The sequence below is a fragment of the Chiloscyllium plagiosum genome, chromosome 10 (genome assembly GCF_004010195.1).
Source record: "Chiloscyllium plagiosum isolate BGI_BamShark_2017 chromosome 10, ASM401019v2, whole genome shotgun sequence".
Classification (NCBI taxonomy): Eukaryota; Metazoa; Chordata; class Chondrichthyes; order Orectolobiformes; family Hemiscylliidae; genus Chiloscyllium; species Chiloscyllium plagiosum.
The window spans coordinates 88567803-88594502 of NC_057719.1; the positions used below are offsets into that span (position 1 = coordinate 88567803).

At 43.2% G+C, this 26700-nt stretch overlaps 1 protein-coding gene across 1 annotated transcript in view; it reads left to right on the forward strand.

Annotated features, from left to right (window-relative positions):
• Positions 1–204: 204 nt before the first annotated feature.
• LOC122553882 (putative transmembrane protein INAFM2) overlaps positions 205–26700 on the forward strand; it is a 34660-nt gene continuing 8164 nt past the window's right edge. Inside the window, exon 1 of the mRNA XM_043698341.1 lies at positions 205–1176. Within this exon, the coding sequence (XP_043554276.1) occupies positions 543–1148 (606 nt within the window). The 5' untranslated portion in view covers positions 205–542 and the 3' untranslated portion in view covers positions 1149–1176. The remainder of the gene's footprint in view (positions 1177–26700) is intronic.

Genomic DNA, 26700 nt, shown 5'->3' on the forward strand with positions numbered 1-26700 from the left:
TATATACACACACTAGATACCCTCAGGTGTACACACTCAGACTGTATACCCACAGATTCACAAAACACCCATTTTATGTATACGATTTTCATGTTTGTGTGTTCACGGATGTACACACACACAATATGGCAGGCTGTGGTCTCTTTAAGAGATTTTTTTTCACTTGCCCACCCTCTGGTTGTTTGTTGAAAGAGGCGCCGCTTGGTTTTATTTTTTTTTGCTGACAGGATGGTGACAGCTGCTGCCGCTCGGAGAGGCTGCGCATTGAGAGGGGGGCAGTAAACAAGCGGCTTTGCACTGAGCTGTTTTCATTCGCTTTCTCTCTCTCGCTCTCTCACTGTCTGGCCTTGGCAGCAGCTGCAGCCGCCGGGCTCCGGGAGGCAAAGGGCAGTGATGTGGAAGGTGGAGGGAGGATTGCACTGAGCTCAGTCCAATGCTGCCGGGGGCTGGCTGGGCTCTGACATAGAGAGAGAGAGAGGGGGAAAGGCTGGGGTTGGGCAGTGCGGAGCTGATTGTTGGAGAGAAGGTAAGGGGTTGCAACCATGAAAGACAAGGATTTCATGCCTGACAAAGGCAGACCCGCCACCTTCACCGGAGACAAGAAGGCGAAGATGGCGGCAAAGACTAACACCAAGTGGGTGAGACTGGCCACGGTGTTGGCGTACGTTTTGTCGGTGTCTCTGGCGGCGATCATCCTGGCGGTGTATTACAGCCTGATCTGGAAGCCGGTCAAACCTGCCGAGCCCAGCAGCAGCAGCAGCACCGTCGCTAACCCAACCGGGAGGATGCTGCTGCCAGACGCCGGCGGTGGTGGCCCTCCCACCGCCCCGCTAGGCGACCCTCGGACCCCGGCGCTCGGGGTGCAGCAGATGGGGGGAGCCACCGGTCACCGTGAAGGGCCGGAGGTCAGCCAAACCCCGTCCGGCCAGCAGCCCGACCCCGAGAGACAGCCGACCTCATACAACCTCCCGGGCAGCGGCAGCAGCCTAACGATGCGGAGCCTCCGAGCCACGCCGCTCACGCTCGCCCAAGCCCCGCCGGACCCCACCAAAGCCGGTTCTGAGAGCACCGACGGTCAGTCAGGTTTCTCCCAGTCGCCCCCACCCCAGACGGAGAATGAGACCCAGGAGGTGACGACCACACATTGAAAGCAGGCGGATCTTCCGAGTCCGGACTGTAAGTACTTTCTTGTAATAGCGCCGAGAACTTTTCAAAGAAGTTTCCCCCTCAAATCTGGGAATGGGAGGAGGGAGGGGGTGGAGGTCGATCTCTGGGCAAAACCCCTCGAAATTGACCGCGAACTTTCACTTTTTATAGTGGTTTCAGTAAAGATTACAGCCCCCTCCCTCCCCTTCACATACTTGGGACAACTTCACTCCCCATTCTCTCATTTTTTTTTCTCTGCATGTCTATACCCCTGTTCTTTGGGTTTAGATGAAAAAAAATGCATCGTTGCACAGAGGGAGAGAGTTGGGGGAAGTCGGCGAGAGAAAAAATGTACTTGTCATCAAAAGACAATTTCTAATTAATTCTTTTCAAACTTTCTAAAAACAATAACACAGATTACATCATTCGTTGTTTGGTTGGGGAACAGTGATCTCCTTAGAGCAAGTTAGCATTAAAAATTGAGGTCATGGATTTTTCAGTACTTCTTCAGAGAGCCTGCACATGTTTTGGTTGGCACTGGGAATGGTGGGATTATTACGTGGCTAATAGAGGTATAAGGAGTTAGCTCTAGTTACGTTGAGCTCGGATAAATGTATTAGTGAAGGACTGTATTCTCATTCATTAGATTCTGGGTGTAACTTGTGATCCTTAATAGCAGTTATACCATGCTCACTCCCAAATGAACATTTTAAGAACTGAGTCAGGGCTCATTTCTTGTCTAGAAATGAATAGCAATAACATTTTGACATAAAATTGCTAACATGTTTTGAAAATGAAATGTTTTCCTGAACATATTTTGTTTGTCTGGATTGGGTAGGGGTTAGAGTAAAAGAGCTCAAGCCCTTTTGTTTAAAACTGAGTGACTCTGTTTTGAAGAGTCACAATCACACAGCATGGACACAGACCCCTTACTCTGTCTCCCCTCAGACAGTGAGGACTGCAGATACTGGAGATCAGAGTTGAGAATGTGTTGCTGGAAAAGCACAGCAGATCAGGCAGCACCCAAGAAGCAGGAAAATCGATGTTTCGGGCCGGAGCCCTTCACGAATTCCTGATGAAGGGCTCCAGCCCGAAACATCGATTTTCCTGCTCCTCGGATGCTGCTTGACCCTCAGTCCAACCAGTTCATGCCGCCTATAATCCCAATCTAAACTAATCCCAACTGCCTGCGTTTGGGCCATATCCCTCTAAACCTTTCCTGTGTGCCTATCCAAATGTCTTTTAAATTTGTAATTGTACCTACATCATCTACTCCCTGTTGCAGTTTATTCCACCACTGTCTGTGTGAAAAGGTTGCCCCTTAGGCTCCTTTTAAATCTTTCCCCCTCACCTTAAACTCATATCCTCTAGTTTTGAACTCCCCTACTCGAGGGAAAAGACCTTCACTATTCATCTTGTCTATGCCTTACATGATTTCATAAACCTCTAAGATCGCCCCTAAACCTCCTACGCTCCAATGAACAAAGTCCTAACCTAACCTTGTTAAAAATCACACAACACCAGGTTATAGTCCAACAGGTTTAATTGGAAGCACACTAGCTTTTGGAGCGACGTTCCTTCATCAGGTGATAGTGATGAAGGAGCATTGCTCCGAAAGCTAGTGTGCTTCCAATTAAACCTGTTGGACTATAACCTGGTGGTGTGTGATTTTTAACTTTGTACACCCCAGTCCAACACTGGCATCTCCAAATCCTAACCTAACCTTATTTAACTTGAACCCTCCAATCCCAGAAACCTCTTGATAAATATTTTCTGAACCCTCTCCAGTTTAATAATATGCTTCCTACCGCAGGGTGACCAGAACTGTATGCAGTACTCCAAAAGTAGCCTCATCAACGTCCTATATAACCTCAACATGGCGCCCAACTCCTATACTCAATGTACTGACCAATGAAGGCAAGCCATGTGTGATGCACTATTTAAGGAACTATGTACCTGAACCCCTAGGTGTCTCTGTTTGACAACACTCCACAGGGTCCTCCCATTAATTGTGTAAGGAAATTATGAAATTGAGATTATTGGCTTTGTGGGTCTGGAAGAGCTGCGGTATTTTTAAGGTGGTTATTTGTCAATGGTAAGCAATATTTAAACATCTGCATAAAGTTCAGCTCTTGTTTGTTTCACCAAAATGCAATACCTCGAATTCATGTAAACTCCATCTGCCACTCCTCAGCCCACTGGCCCAGTTGATCCCATTGTAATCTTAGATAACCTTCTTCACTGTCGACGGCACCACCAATTTTGGTGTCATCCACAACTTACTTAACGATGCCTCCTAAATTCTCATCCAAATTGTTTAGATAAATATCTGCACCAGTTCTCAGAATAGGTAGCTCACTCGGTGTCATTGTCCAGTCTCCTACCAATAATCTTGTAATTCAAAACAACCATCTAATTCCAATGCAAATACTATGTTCTGATTAGTACTATGTTCTGATTGACCTGGTTGTGCCTTGAGGGTTGGGTTCTTTTTCCATTTTGTTTCCTTCTTGATGATAACATTCTGGAAGAATAAATAATTCCCAAATAGGAAAGAAAACAAAAGAAAATCTGCACTTGCAGCTCCTGAGCACTCTTGGAGAACTACAATTACCTTTCCCTGTGGGAGTGGAGAGGTCAAGGTAGCCCAAGATATGAATATGTTTCTCAAACCTCCCCGCTCATTGTGTGTTGTGGCCTGGATTTTTGTTTTGCAGCACTTTGGGTTTGGAGGCTGAAGGGGCTTGGGAAAATCTGGGGGCAGATGGGAGAGGGTACAAGGAGAGGGGGGGGGGGGGGGGGGGTGTCTTGCCAGAACTGTTCCCAATGCATTGCAAGGCAAGTTTCATGGGGACAGGCCAGTGTCGGGACTGGTGGACTGTTCCACACAGTGTCATGGACCAGACCAAACACCCTCAAAATATATTCAACAGAGTTGGTCTAGACTCTAATTTTTTTCTTATTTCAAAGGTGTAAGGTGTTGTATTGCAGATTCAATTCAGTCGGTCAAACTACTCGACGTTGAACAAAACACACTTGATATTTTAATAGTGTAAAAATAGACAAAATAAAATTAAAAGAATTGGCTTAATTGTAATTCTATTGAAATGCTGAACAAAACAGTGGGTATGTTAACTGTTACCAATTAACTGATTCAATATAAGAACATCACATAAACACACCTTTGGTAAAGGCAAATTCAGAAAATTAGACTGTCCCGCGTAAAATTCTACAGATCAGTAGGAAAAACGTCAAGAGAAAACTGTGAGTGACTTTGTAGGAGGGAGAGATGTACTACAGCTCCAAACACAGCATCAAGACCCCAGCAACAACTGCTACTAAAAAACTAAACTAAACTAAACATCCTGGTTCTGTGGGAGCTTGACCCCACCCATTCAGGCTGCTTCTATTGTTCCAACCTTAGGAAAAATGAAACTCAAGGCTACACAAGTTGTTTACTTTATGGCTTTTGAAGCAGACGAATTGGCATCCCTGACCTCCACCTTCCTTCATTTAAAAGAAAAAACACAAAATAGACCTCTTAAAGACACAGTATTGTCGCACAAGAGTCTGTTGTGCAGCCTCCAGGATTCTTCCACCAGCACCCAGCTAGAGCAGGGGGAAACACTGAATGTAGTGGGCCTGGTATTCCCTGTAGCAGTCAGAGTGTCATCAAAACCAGTGTCTTCTTGCCCCAATATGGGCGGCACGGTGGCACAGTGGTTAGCACTGCTGCCTCACAGCGCCAGAGATCCGGGTTCAATTCCCGCCTCCGGCGACTGACTGTGTGGAGTTTGCACGTTCTCCCCGTGTCTGCGTGGGTTTCCTCCGGGTGCTCCGGTTTCCTCCCACAATCCAAAGATGTGCAGGTCAGGTGAATTGCCCGTAGTGTTAGGTAAGGGGTAAATGTAGGGGTATGGGTGGGTTGCGCTTCGGCGGGTCGGTGTGGACTTGTTGGGCCGAAGGGCCTGTTTCCACACTGTAAGTAATCTAATCTAAATATCCTACCGGGCACAGGTGAGTGCTGTGGAGGCTGAAGGCCACATAGTTTTCAATCTTTGAACTCCCCGCCACATGCTATTCTGGTCATCTACTTGACTCAACAGTGCCCAGCTCTCTCGGTGGGGGCTTGTGAGGTTTCAGAGCTTCAATCGGTCCCGTAGCATTGGGAGCCCACTGACTACACAGGCAGGTGAATTCGAGAGCGGCCTCCAGGAAGATTGTGCCAACAGAAGGGCAGTTTAAAAAAATGGGCACAGCACTCCCATTCTGTCCCATTGTCGAGGTTCTGAGGTCTCTAGTAAAATACAGCTGGGTGTGCACATTCAGTCAGTCCATGTCTACTAAAGGCATTGTTAAAGTGAGTCCCACGTCCAGCAATGGTGGTGTCTCAAAAAGTTAAAAGAATAGAATACCAAATGGGTATAGAAATAGAAGGGTACAGTTTCAAAGTCAAAACAGAGAACAGTACAGAACAGGAGGAAGCCACTCGGCCAGTAACTGTTTACTGGCTCTTCCAAAGAGCAATCCAGTTTGACACATTCCTTGCTCACTCTTCATATGTTTGTAATTTTGTCTCCTTGACGCGGAGGTTTGTACATTTCCCCCTGTCCGTGTGGGTTTCCTTTGGGTGCTCTGGTTTTGCCCCACAGTCTAAAGATGTGCAGTTTGGGTGGTTTGGCCATGTTAAATTGCTGTGTAGCGCTCAGAGATATACAGGCTAGTGGTTTAGTCATGATGAATGCAGGATTACTGGTATAGGGTAATTAACTGGGTGGTTTGCTGTTCGGAGGGTTGGTGCAGACTCAGTGGGCTGAATGGCTTCTTTCTCATTGGGACTCTGATTCAAGTATTTCTTCAGTCCTTATTGTGGTGTTTGTGATCCATGTCTCTCTTTAAAGCATAAAGGTAGCAGTTAGTATGTAGTTAAACCTTCAAAACTACCCATCATTGGCTTATTTAATGAAATACAGACACATAGGACAAACAGCTAACTGCCTAAGTAATAAAAATCAGGATTACTGTACTGGAGTGGGCGGCACGGTGGCACAGTGGTTAGCACTGCTCCTCACAGCGCCAGAGACCCGGGTTCAATTCCCGCCTCAGACGACTGGTTGTGTGGAGTTTGCACATTCTCCCAGTGTCTGCATGGGTTTCCTCCGGGTGTTTCGGTTTCCTCCCACAGTCCAAAAATGTGCAGGGTAGGTGAATTGGCCATGCTAAATTGCCTGTAGTGTTAGGTGAAGGGGTAAATGTAGGAGAATGGGTTTGGGTGGGTTGCTGTTCTGAGGGTCGGTGTGGACTTGTTGAGCTGAAGGGCCTGTTTCCACACTGTAAGTAATCTAATCTAATCTAATCATAAAATAGAGATTCACTTAGTATGCAGACCACTATTGTGTTTGATATACATTAATGATTTGGACCATAGTGGGCATGTTTTCACAATTTGCAGATAACACTTGACTGGGAAGTGTCATTAGCTCTGAAGGAGATAGTAAGACCCAGCTGGGCTGGTGACACATGGCTGCTGAAAAGCCTGAGGTGAGACATTTTGACAGGAAGAATAAAGAGCCAGTATAAACTATGTGGTACAATTTTAATAGGAACACACTATATAAATAGTTGCAAGTGGCAGGACAGGTTAGTTAAAGCATCTGCCATCTAAGCTTTGTAAATAGTGGTTTAGTATGCAAAAGCCACAAACTTACCTTAAAAAAATAATTAGTTTGGCTCGAGCTGAAGTAATTGTCCAATTCTGGTCACCAAATTTTTAAGGACCAGGAATTCCCTCCCTAAGGGTATTGTGGGTCATCCTACTGCAGCGGTGGACTGCAGCGGTTCAAGAAGGCAGCTCACCACCTCAAGGGCAATACATGGTAGTCCCAGCCAGTGATGACATGGTTCAGAACAGATTGATTGGAATTGATTGCAGAGATATGAGATTAGACTGGAGAAGCTGATGCTGTTCTCCATAAAGCAGAGAAAGTATGGGGAGATTTGACAGAGGTTTTTAAAAAATTAAATAAAAACTCCTGGAAGGATTTAGAATAGTAAACAAAGTAAAAGGTTTTTTTGTGGTTAAAAGGTCAGGGAGCACAGATTTAAGAAATTGAGAGAAGGGTGTTTCTCAAGAACAGTTGAGATTTGGAATGAGCCATCTAATAGGCTGGTATATTCTGATCCTTTGAAAAGATGTCCAGGTATTTACTTACAGAAATATTGGGAAGGAGTGGGAGAATGGAATTGCATTACTTTTCGAAAAGGTGATGCAGACTTAATGGGCTGAATTGAAAACAAGAGCTGAAGTAAAGTGATGAAGGGTCATCTAGAGTTGAAATGATAGATTAGATTAGATTACTTACAGTGTGGAAACAGGCCCTTCGGCCCAACAAGTCCACACCGTCCCGCCGAAGCGCAACCCACCCATACCCCTACATTTTCTCCTTACCTAACACTACGGGCAATTTAGCATGGCCAATTCACCTGACCTGCACATCTTTGGACTGTGGGAGGAAACCGGAGCACCCGGAGGAAACCCACGCAGACACGGGGAGAACGTGCAAACTCCACACAGTCAGTCTCTGGCGTTGTGAAGCAGCAGTGCTAGCCACTGTGCCACCGTGCCGCCCACTTGCTCTCTCTCCACGGATGCTGCCTGACCCACTGTAATCTCCAGCATTTGTTGTTTTCAGTACCAATTTGCTCTTTCAATGTGCTGAATGCCTTCCTTTTGTGCTTTTCATTTTCTGATCCTAGAGTAAGGAATACAGAGTTAATATTGTATCGGAAATGTATTTTTTGGAGTTAATGCCACATGGTATAGATCCCCAGAATAGCGGAGGAGAAATTCCCAGAATCCATTTATTCCCTATTAGAGTTCTTGTTACTGCCAAGAGCAGTTTGTGGGAAATGAGTAATTCATTTACAAGCGTTAATTTTAATGAAACTTCAATAGTAATTCAACATACACAATCTGATTTATTTTTTCATCAACTTTGTAATAAAAAAAATTGGTTAATTCAGAACAGAATTTGTTTCAATAAGAAATGATTCACCCCAGAGCTTCCCTGACAGGTCAGTTTATTACAGCGGATTGTAGCAAATCTCCGAATTTAGCCCTGCCCAGAGGGGATGGATTAGGCACTGCCTAGGGAGGAGTAAAGGTCCAGCACCTTTGGTGGAAATGGTAAAGGGAGGTTAGCCAGAGTTCTCCCTCTTGTAAATTATCTCTCGCCACCCCCCCCCCCCCCTCCCCCCCCAACTGTTGAAAGGAGACTATTGCAAGGGTTCAATTGAGCCAAACTGGACTCTTGTGCTATCAAATAATTTTGTCACCTTTACAAAATATCAAGAAAACTGAATCATAGAATTCCTACAGTGTGCAAGGAGGCCATTCAGCCCATCAAGTCTACACCAACCCACTGAAGAGCATCTCACCTAGACCCAACCCCCACCCCCCCCAAATTATCCCTATAATCCTGCATTTCCCATGGCTAATCCATCTGGCCTATACATTCCTGAACACTATGGAACAATTTAGCATGTCTAGTCCGCCTAACCTGCACATCTTTGGACTGTGGGAGGAAAACCGGTGCACCCAGAGGAAATACCCATGCAGACACGGTGAGAATGTGCAAACTCCACACCTTCGCCTGAGATTGAATCAAACTTAGGTCCCTGGCATTGTGAGGCAACTGTGCTAACCACTGAGCCATTCTGAAGCCAATGTTTTCTGTCCACACTGCAACATCCGAGGTGCCTAGTCAATGCCTTTCCCCGGCAACAGTCTCCAATGGAGTCAGTCTGTTCACAATCTGGTCTTTGCTTTGAGCTTCCAACTCATCACCAAATCCATCTTTAAAATCACTCAACTTCCCCCGTCTCAGTTTATTATTACTGAATCACTCCTCACCTTCTTCATCTCTATACTCGAACACAATGGTCACAGAGTAATACAGCACAGAAACAGACCCTTTGGCTCAACTTGTCCACGCTGACCAGGTTTTCTAAATTGAACTACAGTCCTGTTTCACTGACCTTGGCCCGTTATCCCTTTTAAACCCTTCTTTTCCATGTATCTGTCCAAGTATTGTTTAAATCTTATAACTGTATCTGCCTCTACCACTTCCTCTGGCAGCTTCCATATGCGCACCACCCTCTGCGTAAAAGAAGTTGTCCCTCAGGCTCATTTAGTCTCCCACGAAGTTGAGGTTGTCCAAAACCCCACAGTGGGATGGTTGGGTGAACGGGGAGGAGAGCGGGAAATAGTCTTCAGGCAGTGCAGACCCAATAGGGATTCTGTGAAAACTGTGCTGACCATAACTTTCATAAAGTCCTGTTTTCTTATCACCTTGCTGACTGACATGGGAAATGCAGAGTTATTGGGATGGGGTGGGGATGGGGTGGGGGTGGGGTCTGGATGGAATGCTCTTTGGTGGGTCTGTGTGAACTTGTTGGGCCGAATGGCCTGCCTTCATATCGTTCGGATTCAATACATTGGCTCCTGGTCAGGCACCATCTTAATTGTAAAACTCCCATTCTTGTTTTCATATCCCTCTACGAACTTCCCTCAGTTTTCTCGTAGAATCTCCTCCCTCCCTACAACTGAGATATGTGTTCCACTAATTCTGGCCTTGTGCGCGTTCTCAGTTATAATTCCTCCACTGATAGTGACTGTGCGTGGAGTTGCGTAGGCCCCCAGCTCTCTGTCTCCCTGCACCAATCTACCTCACTTTCTTCCAATGAGACACTTCTTAAAACATACCATTTTGACCAAGAGTGTAGCCACTTTACTTGAAATGTCCTTGCTTGCCTCCTTATGATCCTGTTAGAGAATGCTAACATTTAAGGATGAATTCAAATGCCCCAACTCAACTACAACACAATGTCACATTCTTGACAAAGCTTATTGTATTTAGTTGAGTTAAACGATTCAAGTACTTATTTGTTTTTCAATAATTCCCCTACTACAAGAATCATATAAACATATTAAGTATGAATAGAAGTAAACCATTTGTCTTCTCAAACCCACTTTGCCATTCAATAGGATCGTGACTGATCTCTTGTGTTCTGAGTTCTACATTCTTACTTACCCTCTAACCCTATCCAGCTCTGTCTTAAAAATATTCAATGACCCTTCCTGAAATTGGCAACACAAATGGATAAGGTGGTAAAGAAGACATATGGCGTGCTTGCCTTCATCAACTGGGGCAGTGAATATAAAAGTTGGGAAGTCACGGTGCAATTATGTAAGACTTTGGTCAGGTCACATTCAGAATACTGTATGTAGTTCTGGTCACCACATTACCAGGAAGAATGTGGAGGCAATAGAAAGGATGCAAACGTAGTTTACAGGATGTTGCCTCGACTGGAGTGTATAAGCTATAAGGAGAGGTTAGACTAGAGGTTTTCACTAGAACATCAGAGGCCGAGGAGTGACCTGATAGAAGTATATAAAATTATGAGAGGCATCGATGGGGTGGTTAGCTGGAGTCTCTTTCCTGGGATAGGAATGTCAACTACTAGGGAGTGTGGGTTTAAGGTGAGAGAGGGAAAGTTTAAAGGAGGTGACCTTATAGAGGTTTATAAAATCATAAAGGGTATGGATAGGGTAGATAGACAAGGTCTTTTCTCTTGGGCGGGGGTTGTCCAGAACTAGAAAGCTTAGGTTTAAAAGATTTAAAAGGCGCACAAGAGGCAAGTTTTTCACACAGATGGTAATGCATATATGGAATGAGCTACCAGAGCAAGTGCTGGAAACTGGTACAATTACAGCATTTAAAAGACATCTGGATGGGTATATGAATCGGAAAGGTTTAGAGGGATATATGCCAAATGCTGGCAAATGGACTAGATTAATTTAGGATATCTGGTTGGCATGGACTGGTTAGACCGAAGGGTCTGTTTCCATGCTGTACATATCTACGACTCTGTGCAAGTAAGTTTTTTTTTTAAACAGTGTGTGATGAGTGTCTGGTTCAGCTGCCAAGGGAGATGGTAGAAGCAGATATGATAGCAAAGTTTGAGGCATTTAGACAGACACATGAACAGAAAGAGAATAGAGGGAATCAGGCCAGGTGCCAGGTGCAAGCACACAGAATTAGTTTAGAATAGCATCATAATCAGCATAGACATGCTCGGCTGTACAGCACAGGAACATGTTGTGCTGAACATGACGCCAAATTAAGCTAATCCCTTCAGCCTGCCTTTGGTCTATAGCCCTCTATTCCTTGGATATTCATGTTTATCTAAAAGTCCCTTAAATGCTACTATGTATCTGCCTCCACCAGCACCTCTAGCAGTTCTAGACTCCGATCACACCCTGTGTTTAAAAACATACTTGCCTCTCATGTCTCCTTTGAACTTTCCTCCTCTCACAATAAATGCATGCCCTAGTATTAGATATTTCAACTCTAGGAAACGGTTTCTGACTGTCAACTATATCTATGCATTTCATAATTTTATAGTCTTCTATCAAGTCTCGCCACAGCATCCGTTACTCCAGAGAAAACAACCTGAGTTTTTCTCGCCTCTCCTTATAGCTCATACTCTCTAATCCTGGTAAACCTCTTCTGCACTCTCTCCAAAGCCCTCCTGTAATGTGGCGACCCGAGTTGAACTCAATACTCTAAGTATGGCCTAACCAGTGTCTTATAAAGCTGCAACATGAAATTCTGACTCTTGTACTCAATTCCCTGACCAATAAAGGCAAGCATGCCATATGCCTTGTTTTCCATCCGACCTATTTGTATGGCCACTTTCAGGCAGCTATGGACTTTAACCCCAGAATCCCTTTGTACGTCAATGCTGTTATTAATGGTATACTTTTCCTTAACATTTGATCTCCCAAAAATGCGGCATCTCGCACTTACCTGGATTAAACTCCATCTGCCATTTCTCGGCACATGTCTGCAACTGATCTATATCCCGCTGTATCCTATGACAACCTTCTACACTATCCACATCTCATCCAATGTTTGTGTCGTTTGCAAACCATCTTCTGGATGAGCCCACTATGAGGGACCTTGTCGAAAGCCTTACTAAAATCCATGTAGACAACATCCACTGCTCTACCCACCTTCTTCACCTCCTTGAAAAATTCAATCAAGTTTGCAAAATATTGGGCCTTACACTGTGAAGGGAGCAAGGATTCAAAACTCTTGAAAGGTTCCATTGACGCTCGAACTGACCAGTGCTGGATTACAAGACCAGTGCTCTAAACACTGAGCTACATTTTAATTGGCATGGACCAGTTTGGGCCAAAGAGCCTGACTCCATGCTGGAGGACTCTATGCAGTGGCTCGATGGTTAACACAGCTGCCTTACAGTGCCATGTACCTAGGTTCGATTCCAGCCTCTGGTGGATGGGTGACTGTGGTGTTTGCACATTCTCCCCATGTCTATGTTGGTTTCTGTTGGGTACTCCGGTTTCCTCCCACAAACCAAAGATGTATAGGTTAGGTACTTTCGCCATGTTAAATTTCCCTGTAGTATGCAGGTTGTGGATTAGCCATGGGAAATGTAGAGATGGTGGATCTGGGTGGGATACGTTTTGGAGAGTCAGTGCACACTCAATGGTCCAAATGACCCCTTTCTGCAATGTAGGGATTCGATGTGAATAATTTGATTGTTATAGAGCTTATGACTCATCAGGATATACTATTGACTAACATTTTTTCATTTGGGAACTGCAATAAAAAGTTAAAATTATACATGAAGTAAGTAGAGATCCTCTGGAACTACCACCCATTGTTCAAATGTTCCTAATGTCAATGCTAACATTATTGAAAACAAAACAATTACTTTTTAATTACAATAAACCCAGGCTTGTTTGAGTCTTATTTCTATCAAAGACGTGTTTCAGTTTTTCAACTGGATAAACTCATTTATCTAATGTTAAAATTAATAGTTACACTCTGAAATTTGACTTCTGAACCAAGATGGAACTAGTGTTACATAATACTCCTGGGATGCATGTTTTGTTGCGATGTTTTGTTATGTTAAAGGTGCTACAAATTGATATTGAATCTTCAAGAAAATGCCAAGGTGTTTCAGAAATACATTGCCAATAGATACTGAAACTAAGTCAGAGGAGTAGACATTAGAATAGCTGATGACAATGTTGGTCAAAAAGAGAAAGGGGTGACTTTAAGGGAGTAAAGCAATGAAAAGATTTAAGGAGGAAAACCAGAGCTAAGGGACTGGATGGTTCAAGGCTCTTTCACCATAAAGGGAGTGGAGATACACAAGAAAACAGAGTTGGAGGAATGCCAACATCAGAGTGGACTATTTGGCTGTAGGAAGTGCCTATCAAAACTGTGAGCCAGTACAATACTGTAGTGGTTACTGCCCTAGTAATTCAGAGAACTGATCTAATAACATAGAATCAAAAAGAGGCCAATCAGCCCATTGAATCTGCACTGACCCTCCGAAAAACTTCTCACTTAGACCCAGCACACCTCACCCTGTCTCTGTAACCCTGTCTTTAGCTGGGCCAATACGCCTAACCTGCACATCTTTGGACTGTGGAAGGGAACCGGAGCACCTGGTGGAAACCCATGCAGATATGGGAGAATGTGCAAACTCCATACAGACAGTCGCCCAATGCTGGAATCGAACCTGGCTCCCTTGGCAGTAGTGCTAACCACTGAGCCTTCATTCCACCCCTATATTTTAAAACTCTTCTTCTAAGATAAATTCAAAATGGGTTCAGTAATGCTGGAATATTTTAGTAAAAATGCAACTGAACAGTTAATCTCGTTCAGAGTCGGAGAACAGCCAACATCACCTGTGTGTAACGTGTATCCCAGTTGTCAAAAGGACCATAATAACTTTTTAGATTGAGGTTTTCCTAACTTTGATGATTAATTCTTTCTAAAATTTCCTTTTTTTTCGTGCCACCCTCTCAGATATTGTAATGGTCGTCTATCGGGAAACTAAATGCGTGTTTTAATATGCAGTAATCAGCATAAAAATGTGCTAACCAGGAGCAGGGCTAGCCTGGCCAGCACCCTCTACCCTACTCTGCTATTCAGCAAGATCAGGGGAGGCAATGGACTAATGGTATTATCGCTAGACTGTTAATCCAGAGATTCAGTTAATGTTCTGGGGACCTGGATTCAAATTGGAATTTGAATTAACAGTCTAACAATGACCCTGAATCCATTGTCGATTGTCAGACAAACCTATCTGGCTCACCAATGACCTTTTAGGGAAGGTAACTGCCTGGCCTACATGTAACTCCAGACCTACACCAATGTGGTTGAATTTTAACTGCCCTCTGGGCAATTAGGTATGTGCAATAAATGCTGCCTTGCTGAGAATGATAAAAGCAAAAAAGATTATGATTGTACCCTCAACTCCTCATTCCTGCCTACAACTGATTGGGGAGAGAGTTTATAGAACATAGAACATAGAAGAATACAGCGCAGTACAGGCCCTTCGGCCCTCGATGTTGCGCCGATCCAAGCCCACCTAACCTACACTAGCCCACTATCCTCCATATGCCTATCCAATGCCCGCTTAAATGCCCATAATGAGGGAGAGTCCACCACTGCTACTGGCAGGGCATTCCATGAACTCACGACTCACTGAGTAAAGAACCTACCCCTAACATCTCTTCCATACCAGGCAACATCCTGGTAAACCTCCTCTGCACCCGTTCCAGTGCCTCCACATCCTTCCTATAGTATGGCGTCCAAAACTGCACACAATATTCCAGATGCGGTCGTACCAGAGTCTTATACAACTGCATCATGACCTCAGGAGTCCGGAACTCAATTCCTCTACCAATAAAAGCCAGTACGCCATATGCCTTCCTCACCGCACTATTTACCTGGGTGGCAACTTTCAGAGATCTGTGTACATGGACACCAAGATCCCTCTGCTCATCCACACTACCAAGTATCCGACCATTAGCCCAGTACCCCATCTTTTTGTTATTCTTCCCAAAGTGAATCACCTCACACTTAGCTACATTGAATTCCATTTGCCACCTTTCTGCCCAGCTCTGCAGCTTCTCTATATCCTGCTGTAACCTGCCACATCCTTCCTCACTGTCTACCACTCCTCTGACTTTCGTATCATCCGCAAACTTGCTCACCTAACCTTCTAACCCCTCTTCCAGGTCATTTATAAAAATGACAAACAGCAATGGTCCCAAAACAGATCCTTGCGGAACACCGCTAGTGACGGCACTCCAAGATGAACCTTTGCTATCAACTACTACCCTCTGCCTTCTTCCAGCCAGCCAACTCCTAATCCAAACCTCCAACTCACCCTCAATGCCATACCTCCATATTTTTTGCAGTAGTCTACCATGGGGAACCTTATCAAACGCCTTACTAAAAGTTTGAAAGATTTGCGACTGAAAAAGAATTCTCCACATCTTGGTCTGAAACAGGGTACCCTTTAAGCTATTCCAGTTCTACTCTCTCCCATAAGGAGTAAATTCCTTTTAGCATCCACCCTGCCAAGTCCCATCAGAATCTTTTTTTTATTTTTCAGTAAGATCAACCTTTCATTCTTCTAAACTCTAATGGGTTTAGGCTAAACCTATTCAACCTTTCCCTCTCAGATAATCTCCTCTCCATCCCAAGTATTAGTCAAGTTAATCTTCTCTGAATCGCTCCTAACATATTTATGTTTGTCTTAAGGAAGAAACCCAGAACTGTATACAGTGTTCCAGATGTGGCCTCACACCACTCTACACCACTGTAGCAAACATCCTTACTTTTATATTCCACTCCCTTTGAAATAAACAACAACATTGTATTTGCCTTCCTCATCTCTTGTAATTGCACACTAAGGCTTTTTTGTGATTCAAATATAAGGACACCCAGAACCCCCTGTCACTCAGACTTCTTCAATCTTTCTCCATTCAAATAATATGGTGTTTTCTACCAAAGTGGACAAGTTCATATTTTCTGACAATTATGTTCAATCTGCCAAATGTTTACCTGCTCAATTACCCTATCTATATCCCTTTGCAGACCTTCACAACTTACTCCCTTGCCTACTTTCATATTATCACCAAATTTGATTACTGTACATTCAGTTCCTTCAACCAAGTCGTTGATATAAATTATAAATAACTGAGGCCACACCAGTGATCTCTGTGGCATATCACTTGTCATAACCTGAAAGTAATCCATTTATATCCAGCAGTGGAATATGATGAATCCTCAATTGTTCAATGTATTTTGCCTTGCAAACAGACTTGAGGAACAAATATGATTATACTGACACAAATAGAAATCTCCCAACTGAATTCAACTCCAGCTGCAGATTGAATTAATGAACTGTGGCGTATGCTGAAAATCTGACAGTCTTTCAGTAGAAGGTGATTGTACCATTGTCATTTTATGAAAGGGAGCAGGTTGACAAAACTGATAAATAGTTCTGTGATACATGTACATTACTCAGAATGGAGCATAAAGTCACTTGTACTGTCAATCTTCCCATTTAGGTTAAAGACAAATGTTCATTCATCTTGCAAAAAAACAGAAATATACAGACGTAAAAGGACCTGGAAAGTTTTTGACAGGTCTATTGCTGAAACGTCTTTCTGGTGAAGGAGAGAAATATTTGTTGCACTTTTTAAACATATTACGTTTTAAAAAATATGATGCAAAACAGAAATTGCTGGAAAAGCTCAGCAGGTCTGCCAGCATCTGTGGGAAGAAATTAGAGTTAACGGTTTGGGTCCAGTGACCCTTCCTCAGCAAGGACCCCAAAAAGTTAATTCACCACCTGCAGTTCTTTAGGTTTTCATTTTAAAATGATACAAGGAAGAACAAAGAAAATTTACAGCCCAGGAAAAGTCCCTTTGGCTCTTCAATCCTGAGGAGAAAATGAGGTCTGCAGACGCTGGAGATCAAAGCTGAAACTTTATTGCTGGAACAGCACAGCAGGTCAGGCAGCATCTAGGGAACAGAAGATTCGACGTTTCGGGCACATGCCCTTCTTCAGGAAAGAAGGCTCTTCAATCCTGAGCCGATCCAAAAGTACTGTCTAAACCTATCGGTTAATTCTGAAGCATTTGTATCCCTCTGCTCCCCACCTACTCATACATCTGTCCAGACGCATCTCTACCGTGCCTGCCTCTACCACCACTGCTGGCAACGCGTTCCAAATGCCCACCACCCTCTGTGTGCTTGCCACGTGCATCTCCCTTAAACTTTCCATCTCTCACCTTGAAAGCGTGACCTCTCGTTATTGAATCCTTCACACTGGGGAAAAAGCTTGTCTCTATCCACCCTGTCTATATCCTTCATGATTTTGTAAACCTCAATCAGATCCCCCCTCAATCTCCTTTTTTCTAGTGAAAATAAACCTAACCTACTCAATCTCTCTTCATAGCTAGCACTTTCCATAACAGGCAACATCCTCGTAAACCTTCTCTGTACCCTCTCCAAAGTGTCCACATCCTTTTGGTAATGTGGCGACCAGAACTGTACACAGTATTCTAAGTGCGGCCCGAACCAATGTCTTGTACAATTGTAACATGACTTGCCAGCTCTTATACTCAATACCCTCCAAGGAAGGCAAGCATACTATATGCCTTCTTGACCACTCTATCCACCTGTGCAGCAACCTTCAGGATACAATGGACCTGCATTCCCAGATCTCTCTGCCCATCAACCTTTCCCAAGGCTCTTCCATTCATTGTATAATTCACTCTAGAATTAGACTTGCCTAAATGCATCACCTCACATTTGTCCGGATTGAAAGCCATCTGCCACTTTTCCACCCAACTCTCTAATCTATCTATATCCTCCTGTATTCTCTGACAGCCCCTTATGCTTTCTGCTACTCCACCAATCTTTGTGCCATCTGCAAACTTGCTGATCATATCAACAGTGCCCTCTTCTAGATCATTTATGTATATCACAAACAACAGCGGCCCCAACACTGGCCCCTGTGGAACACCACCAGTCACCTTTCTCCATTTCGAGAAAGTCCCTTCATCTACTACTCTCTGTCTCTTGTTGCTTAACCAGTTCTTTATTCACCTAGCTAGAACACCCTGCCCACCATGCGACTTCACTTTCTCCATTAGTCTACAATTGGGAACCTTATCAAACACCTTACTAAAGTCCATGTATATGACATCAACAGCCTTTACTTCATCTAACAACGTGGTCACTTCCTTGAAGAACTTTATTAAGTTGGTAAGGCACGATCTCCCCCGCACAAAACCATGTTGCTTATCACTGATAAGCTCATTCTTTTCTAAATATAAATGGATCCTATCTCTCAGTACCCTCTTCAGCAACTTCCCCACCACCGACATCAGGCTCACTGGTCTGTAGTTACCTGGAATATCCCTACTACCCTTCTTGTACAGGGGGGCAACATGAGCAACCCTCCAGTCCTCCGGCACCTCACCTGTATTTAAGGATGCCACAAAGATATCTGTCAGGGCCCCAGCTATTTCCCCTCTTGCCTCCCTCAGCAACCTGGGATAGGTCCCATCTGGTCCTAGGGATTTGTCCACCTTAATAACCTCTAGCATAGGAGGAAGTGAGGACTGCAGATGCTGGAGATCAGAGCTGAAAATGTGTTGCTGGAAAAGCGCAGCAGGCCAGGCAGCATCCAAGGAACAGGAGAATCGATGTTTCGGGCATAAACCCTTCTTCAGGAATCCTGAAGAAGGGCTTATACCAGAAACATCGATTCTCCTGTTCCTTGGATGCGGCCTGGCCTGCTGTGCTTTTCCAGCAACATATTTTCAGCTCTAACCTCTAGCATACCCAACACATCTTCCCTACTAATGTCAATGTGATGAAGACTAATCAAACTTGTATCCCTAATCTCAAGACTCATCATGTTCCTCTCAGTGAACACTGATGCAAAATAATCATTCAGAATCTCACCCATTCTCTCAGGTTCGACACACAGCCTTCCTTCATTATTTTTTAGTGGACCAATCCTTTCTCTAGTTACCCGCTTGCTTCTTACATAAGAATAAAGTGCTATGGGATATTCCTTAATTCTGCTTGCTCAAGCTCTTTCATGACCCCTTTTAGCCCACTTGATTCCTTGTTTAAGACTTTTCTTACTCTTCCGCTATTCCTCCAGGGCCCGTTCTAGATTTTTAGATTTTTTCTTAGATTACTTACAGTGTGGAAACAGGCCCTTCGGCCCAACAAGTCCACACCGACCCACCGAAGCGCAACCCCTACATTGACCCCTTTTAACCTAACACTACGGGCAATTTAGCATGGCCAATTCACCTAACCCGCACATCTTTGTGACTGGGAGGAAACCGGAGCACCTGGAGGAAACCCACGCAGACACGGGGAGAATGTGCAAACTCCATACAGTCAGTCGCCTGAGTCGGGAATTGAACCCAGGTCTCTGGCGCTGTGAGGCAGCAGTGCTAACCACTGTGCCACTGTTCTTAGCTGCCTAGATCTTATGTACGCTTCCCTTTTCCTCTTGGCTAGTTTATTTGGAAACATCTTAGTCACTTCGCAAGAGAGATTAGCTATGAATGTATGTGAATAAAAGAACTGTGAGGAAATAATTCCCTAGATTTGTGTGAATAAGTGAGTCTGTGTGTATATAGAAACAAATTGAGTCAGACAGTAACTTTTGGCGTCTGCACCATGTGCTTTTGAATGAGTGAATTTTTTCATTGAGACTAATGTTGTACATGAAAAGCTGGTGGAAGCAGAGTCTATAAACCGTATTTGAAAGGGAATCAGACCTGAAGGTTGGGAACTTTAGTGTTACAGAAGAAAAGAAACAGGCGACACAGGGCCAATTGAACTGTTTTCAAAGATCCAGCAACACAATGGCAGTCGAAATGGCCTGTTGCTCTGCAGTCACGTTCTGCGATGGTATGATATACATGAAAACATTTTCTTGTGCTTGACGTAACTACAGTTAACCTAACAGGCTTTATTCAATAAAATGTACTGAGACACCTTGATTACTTGAAGCTAAATATGAATTTGCTATCTGCTGTCTCAAAGTTGAGTCTGTTGCATAATGATGCCTATTATTAAGCCAAAACACCATATGCTTTCTTAACAACCCTGTTCACTTGGGTGGCCATTTTAAGGGATCTATGTACCTGCACCCCAAGATCCCTCTGTTCCTCCACACTGCCAAGAATCCTATCCTTAATCCTAACTCAGCTTTTCAAATTCGACCTTCCAAAATGCATCACCTCGCATTTATCCAGGTTGAACTCCACCTGCCACCTCTCAGCCCATCTCTGCACCCTGTCAATGTCCCGCTGCAGCCTACAACAGCCCTCTATACTGTCAACGACACCTTCAACCTTTGTGTCATCTGCAAACTTGCTGACCCATCCTTCAAGCCCCTCATCCAAGTCATTAATAAAAATTACAAACAATAGAGGCCCAAGGACAGAGCCCTGTGGAACACCACTCACCACAGACTTCCAGGCAGAATAATTTCCTTCTACTACCACTCACTGTCTTCTGTTGGCCAGCCAATTCTGGATCCAGACAGCTATGTTCCCCTGAATCCCATTCCTCCTGACCTTCTGAATGAATCTACCATGGGGAGCCTTATCAAATGCCTTGCTGAAGTCCATATACACCACATCCACAGCTCGACCCTCATCAACTTTTCTAGTCACATCCTCAAAGAACTCGATAAGGTTTGTGAGGCATGACCTGCCCCTCACAAAGCCATGTTGACTGCATTTAATCAAGCCATGCTCTTCCAGATGGTCATAAATCCTATCCCTCAGAATCCTTTCTAACACCTTGCAGACGACAGACGTGAGACTTAACTGGTCTGTAATTGCCGGGGATTTCCCTATTTCCTTTCTTGAAGAGAGGAATTACATTTGCCTCTCTCCAATCCTCAGGTACGACTCCAGTGGAGAGCGAGGGTGAAAAGATCTTCGCAAGTGGCGAAGCAATTACATTTCTCGTTTTCCAAAGCAGCCGAGGACAAATCTGGTCCGGGCCTGGCGACTTGTCAATCTTATTTGACAAAATTTTCAGCACATCAGCTTCCTCTATCTCTATCCATTTCAGCATGCGCACACCTGCTCTTCAAAGGTTTCATTCACTACAAAGTTCATTTCTTTCGTAAAGACAGAAGTAAAAAACTCATTTAGTGCTTCCCCTACCTCCTCAGACTCCACACACAAATTCCCTATGCTATCCCTGATCAGCCCTACTCTTTCTTTGACCATTCTCTTATTCCTCACATAAGTGTAAAATGCCTTTGTGTTCTCCCTAATCCGTTCTGCCACCTTATGTAAGCTACCTTTTTCCTTTTGACGAGAAGCTCCACCGCTCTCGTCATCCAAGGTTCCTTTATCTTACCACTTCTTGCCTGTCTCAAAGGGACATATTTATTCATCACTTGCAACAAATGTTCCTTAAACAGTCAAGGTAGATTGGCCATGTTAAATTGTCCTGTAGTGTCCAGGGATCTGCAGGCTAGGTGGGTTAGTGGAGGTAAAGGGATAGGGTTGGAGGTATGGATCTGGGTGGGATGCACTTTGGAGGGTTGATGCAGACACGATGGGCCAAATGGCCTCTTTCTGCTCTGTTGTAATTCTATGATTCTAACAGACTGATCTGATACAAGAAGTTGGGGTGGGGAAGTGAAGAAGAAAATAAGACAAAGAGGGAAATATAAGTACAGATAGTAAACAACATGAAAAGAAAGCCAAAAATCCCTTACCAGCTTCTAAATGATAAGCAGCTATTAAGAGGCACGATGTGTCCTATGAGAGACAAATATGATAATACGCTTAAATGTACTGGGCAAGTACTTTGTTTTGGCATTTCCTAAGGAAAAGGATGTTGCCAAACTATTGTAGGAAAGTTGGTAAAGATTTGAGAAAGACTGACGATGCTTAGATTGGATAAGTTGTTTTGCATGCACCACCAGGTAAGAGAAAGGAAATTGAGATAGAAACGGTGTAAAGGAATTGCCATAATTCTAACTATCTTCTCTAGATACTACTGTAATGTATCAGTGGATTGGAGAGTGGCAAATACGTTTTCCTTTATTAGTTCTTGGAATGTGGGTGTCACTGGCAAAGGCCAATATTAGTTGCCCATCCCTAACTGCCTGTGAATGAGTAGCTTGCTGGGTGATTTCAGAGGGCAGTTAAGAGTCAACTACATAGCTATGGGTCTGGAGTTACATGCAGGCCATACCAGATAAGGTTAAGCAGATTTTTCTTCCCTTAAGGAAGATGGGTTTTAAAAGATATCAATGATAATCCTATTAGTTGAATTTAAATTTCAGCAGCTGCCACAGTGAGTGAGCAGCAGGATATTTTATTTAGGCCTCTGGTTAACCAGTCCAGTGACATTACCACCATACACTCCCTTGTGCTATGATTAAAGACATGTGGAATCTAATTAGAAAGTTTAAAATTGCAGTCTTTTAAGTAAAAGCCAGCAGGATTCTACATATCCAAGTCCTTACCTGGACTTCAAATAATATCTTCACTAGTTATATCCACAAAAATAATAAATAAAAATCCACATCGTTCAGCCTTGTTCATTTGACGTACAACTGGTCTTTAACGATGATGTGAGTAGGCAATGCTGTTGAACAACCAAAAAAAAGCCCAAAATACTAAAATCTATATGATTGTTAAATTATTAATCGTTTGTTTATGTTACAGTTTCTATTTTCACCTCGATCTTTACTTATGTAAGTTTTTTTAGAAAGTGATTTGATTATTTGTCCCTTTCTCTGGATGTGGCTTGTTAAAATTCTTTGCAATTGACTATTTTGACAGCTTGATGACAATGCTGTAACTCAATGTTGGGAATCCCAATTAAACTACCTCTCTTGTGCAGTCAGTTGTGGAGCAAAGCTATTGTCACAGCAATTGCTACATCTCTCAGCACAAAAATAAATGGTTTAAAATAAAATCAAGTCTTAAATGTTTAGATATTTTGAAGAATCAGAATTTGGAAAATATATGCTGGCTGGTCTAGTAACTTGATGGAATTTTATTTGTCTGTTGTTAAATATTCCAATTAAAATGTCACAAAATACTGCTTCCAAAGCTTTCTCACATATAAACTGCTGGCTTCTTACCATTTCACAGAGACTAATCATTTTTGTAACCACGCATCAAAAGATTGCTATATAGTCATTACAACTTGCAGGTCTGCACTAATTAGTCTGTTGGATTCAGAGTTGCAAGTTGGTCCAAAATGTAATGGAAAATACCTTTTACTATCTACCCATACAGTAGAGTGGACCATGATTTGTAACAATGAAATTTGCTGAGTGTCTCCTGGAAGCTGTGACCCTGCATGATTCCCTTTACACTTCATGGACAGAGGCAAGATACTGCAGATATTAGAAATCTGAAGTGAAACAGAAAATGCTGGAAATACTAAAATGTGGCAGTATTTTTGGAGAGAGAAACAGAGCTAATGCTTCCGATGTGTGATGCTGACCTGAAACATTAACTCTGCACAGATTCTGCATAACCTGCTGAGCATTTCCTGATTTTTTTTCAAGGAATATCTCTTGTTCTCCAACGAATTTTCCCATGCCAAGCTGTCTATATGATGCTGTGTTGCTGGAAGATCTTATGTCCGAAACGTCGATTCTCCTGTTCCTTGGATGCTGCCTGACCTGCTGCGCTTTTCCAGCAACACATTTTCAGCTCTGATCTCCAGCATCTGCAGTCCTCACTTTCTCTTCTGTCTATATGATGCAGTTTCTTCCCTCAATCTGATAGGTTCAAATAAATTAATCAAATTCAGCATATTAAGTAGGTTGCCAGATTACAGTACTAAATCCTACTATTTTGAAATGATATAAAAAGTATCAACTTCTATCTAAACAACATCGTTTACAAACTTGACATCCCTACATGCTATCTATCCAATTTAAATAGTTTAACTAAGATGCAGGTTTTAGTTGCGTGTATAGCAGATGCTTCAGGTTATGTGTAGGAATTTAAAGTTCAAAGTTACTGCTGATGGTAACCATAGACACTGATATTCCTTGTCCGCTATGTAGCAGAGATCTGGTGTTTAAAATAAAAATGAACTTTGTATTTGTAGAGCACCTGTACAATCTCAGGCTGTTCCAATATATGCGTCCATTTACAAAGTACTTTGGAATTGTAGTTATCTGTTGTAATATGGAAAGCTATATTGCTTACAGCAAATTCACACAATTAGATAACAGTTAGATTATCAATTTTAATTATACTGGTTGAGGGATATGTATTGAGCAGGATACGAAGGCACAATTTGCTGACTTTCTTCAAAATAATGCGGTAGGACCTTTTATATCCATCAGAGAGGGAAAGCAAAGCAGAAATACAGCAGAATTGGGAGCAGCAATAGACCACTTGCCTCTTCAGCTACTCGATAAGATCATGACTTGAGCTCCATTTTCTTGTCAGTCCCCATAACCGACTCCCTTTTTACAATCAAAAATAAGTCCAATTCAGCCTTGAACATGTTCGGTGGCCCAGTCTTCACTACTCTGGAGATGAAAATTCCATAGACTAACTACTGAGAGAAAAAAGAAGTCTCATAACAATCTTAAATGTGCAATACTTAGTTTAAAACTATGGTCCTAAGCTCTAGACCCCTCAAGGGGAAACATCCTTTCAATATCTATCCTGTCAAGACCCCTTAGAGTTCGATGTTTCAGTAAAATCACTTCTCATTCTCCAAAATTTTAATGTCCAAGTCTGACCACCTAAATTCTATTCCTGATGAAGGGCTTAGGCCAAAACGTCAACTCTCCTGCTCCTCGGATGCTGCCTAACCTGCTGTGCTTTTCCAGGATCACACATTTTGACTCTGATCTCCAGCATCTGCCATCCTCACTGTTTTCTGAACTCTTATGATATCAAGAATTGAGTCGACCTGTTCCTAACTGTAGAACAGAGTGGTGCTGGAAAAGAGGTAAAAACAATGACTGCAGATGCTGGAAACCAGATTCTGGATCAGTGGTGCTGGAAGAGCACAGCAATACATGAATGGGGGTGGGGATGATTGTGCACCATAGTCTCAAGGCATTCTAATTAAGATCTTGTTCAGCAACTTTTCTCTACTTTTGAACCTGCTACCCTTGCAATGAACAGCAACATTTCATCCGTTGCCTTGATCACTTGTTAGACTGACATGTCACCTTTTTGTAATTCATGAGTACCCGGATCACTCTACACTGCAACATTCTTTGGTGGCTCTCGATTTAAATGTATTGATTTGTTTTTAATTCTTTCTTCCAAAGTGTATAAGTTCATACCGTGCAGCATTATACTTCATCTGCCAGATTAATGCCTACTCAACTAAGCTATCCAAATCCTCTTGCAAACTCTGTACCCTTTCATGACTTACTTTCTTCCCTGTCATTGTGTCGTAGTGTTGTACAGCAGGCCCTTCAGTCCAACCAGTCCGTGCTGACCAGATATCATAAATTAATCTGCTTTTTCTGATCTAGGGTGGATTGGTTTGAGGAAAAGCTTTGAGCCAATTTCAGCTGCATTATACAAATCCCCCCCAAAGATAATAGTTGATGGCTTCTCTTGAAATAAGGTAAAAGACAAAACACATGTTCTAATAGAGTCCCAATGTGGCAAGGCTGTGATGACATACTATACTTAAGTTGTGATCTACAAAATACCTCCTAGGGAAATATCCTTTTCTGCTGATTGGAACGAAACATGCCCACGTATGGCTGGATGTGCTTGATATCAGGCTTGTGCACGCAGTGCTAAAAGTAGTTCAGTGACTTAACCAGGCCAGGAAAGGTGAGTATGGTGAGGTTCAAAGTGTACTGGTGATGTCACTGGACTAGTAATCCTAATGCTTTGGGGATATGGGTTCGAAAAACATCTTTCGAAATCTGTCATCCTTTCCTGGGCTGGCGTACGTGTGACTTCTGATCCACAGCAATGTGTGTGGTTGATTCTTATCTGCCCAAAGGCCCAAGCAAGCCACTCAGTTCAATGATTAATTTAGGATAGGCAATAAATGCTGGCCAGGCCAGTAATTCCAATATCCCATGATGACATTTTTTAAAAAAAGCTACATTCAGATGTGAATACAAGCTGTCCTCCCTCAAGCTGCTTGAAGCCTCCATCTGTATATTATTTCTGTAATGCCAACTTCGTCTTGCAGCTGCCCACACACTTGTTCACATCCATCTGTCCACGCTAATCTTAAACTAACTTCACACCTCTTTCATTGTACCCATCAATGATGAAAGTTCATCCGTCTGTATAACACATACCATTACACGCAGTAACAGGTCCCTTCTTGCCTCACTGGCAAGGGAAGACCATGCATAACCCTTGGAAGGGGCAAACAACATGATATGCCAGAGATCAGTCAAAATTTGTGCCTGGGCATGGAAGATGGAAGGGCTCTCTAGGGTACCTGATGCTGGAATAACACATGTCATATCCATAGGGCATACAACATTCATATTAATTTAGTACAAACTATGGGCAGTCAGCCACAAATGCAAGCCTGGGCACAGCACATCACATCACTGGTTGTTAAGTGGACAGACTGGCAAACATGGGATTAACTACCTGTATGAAGTGGGAACAAA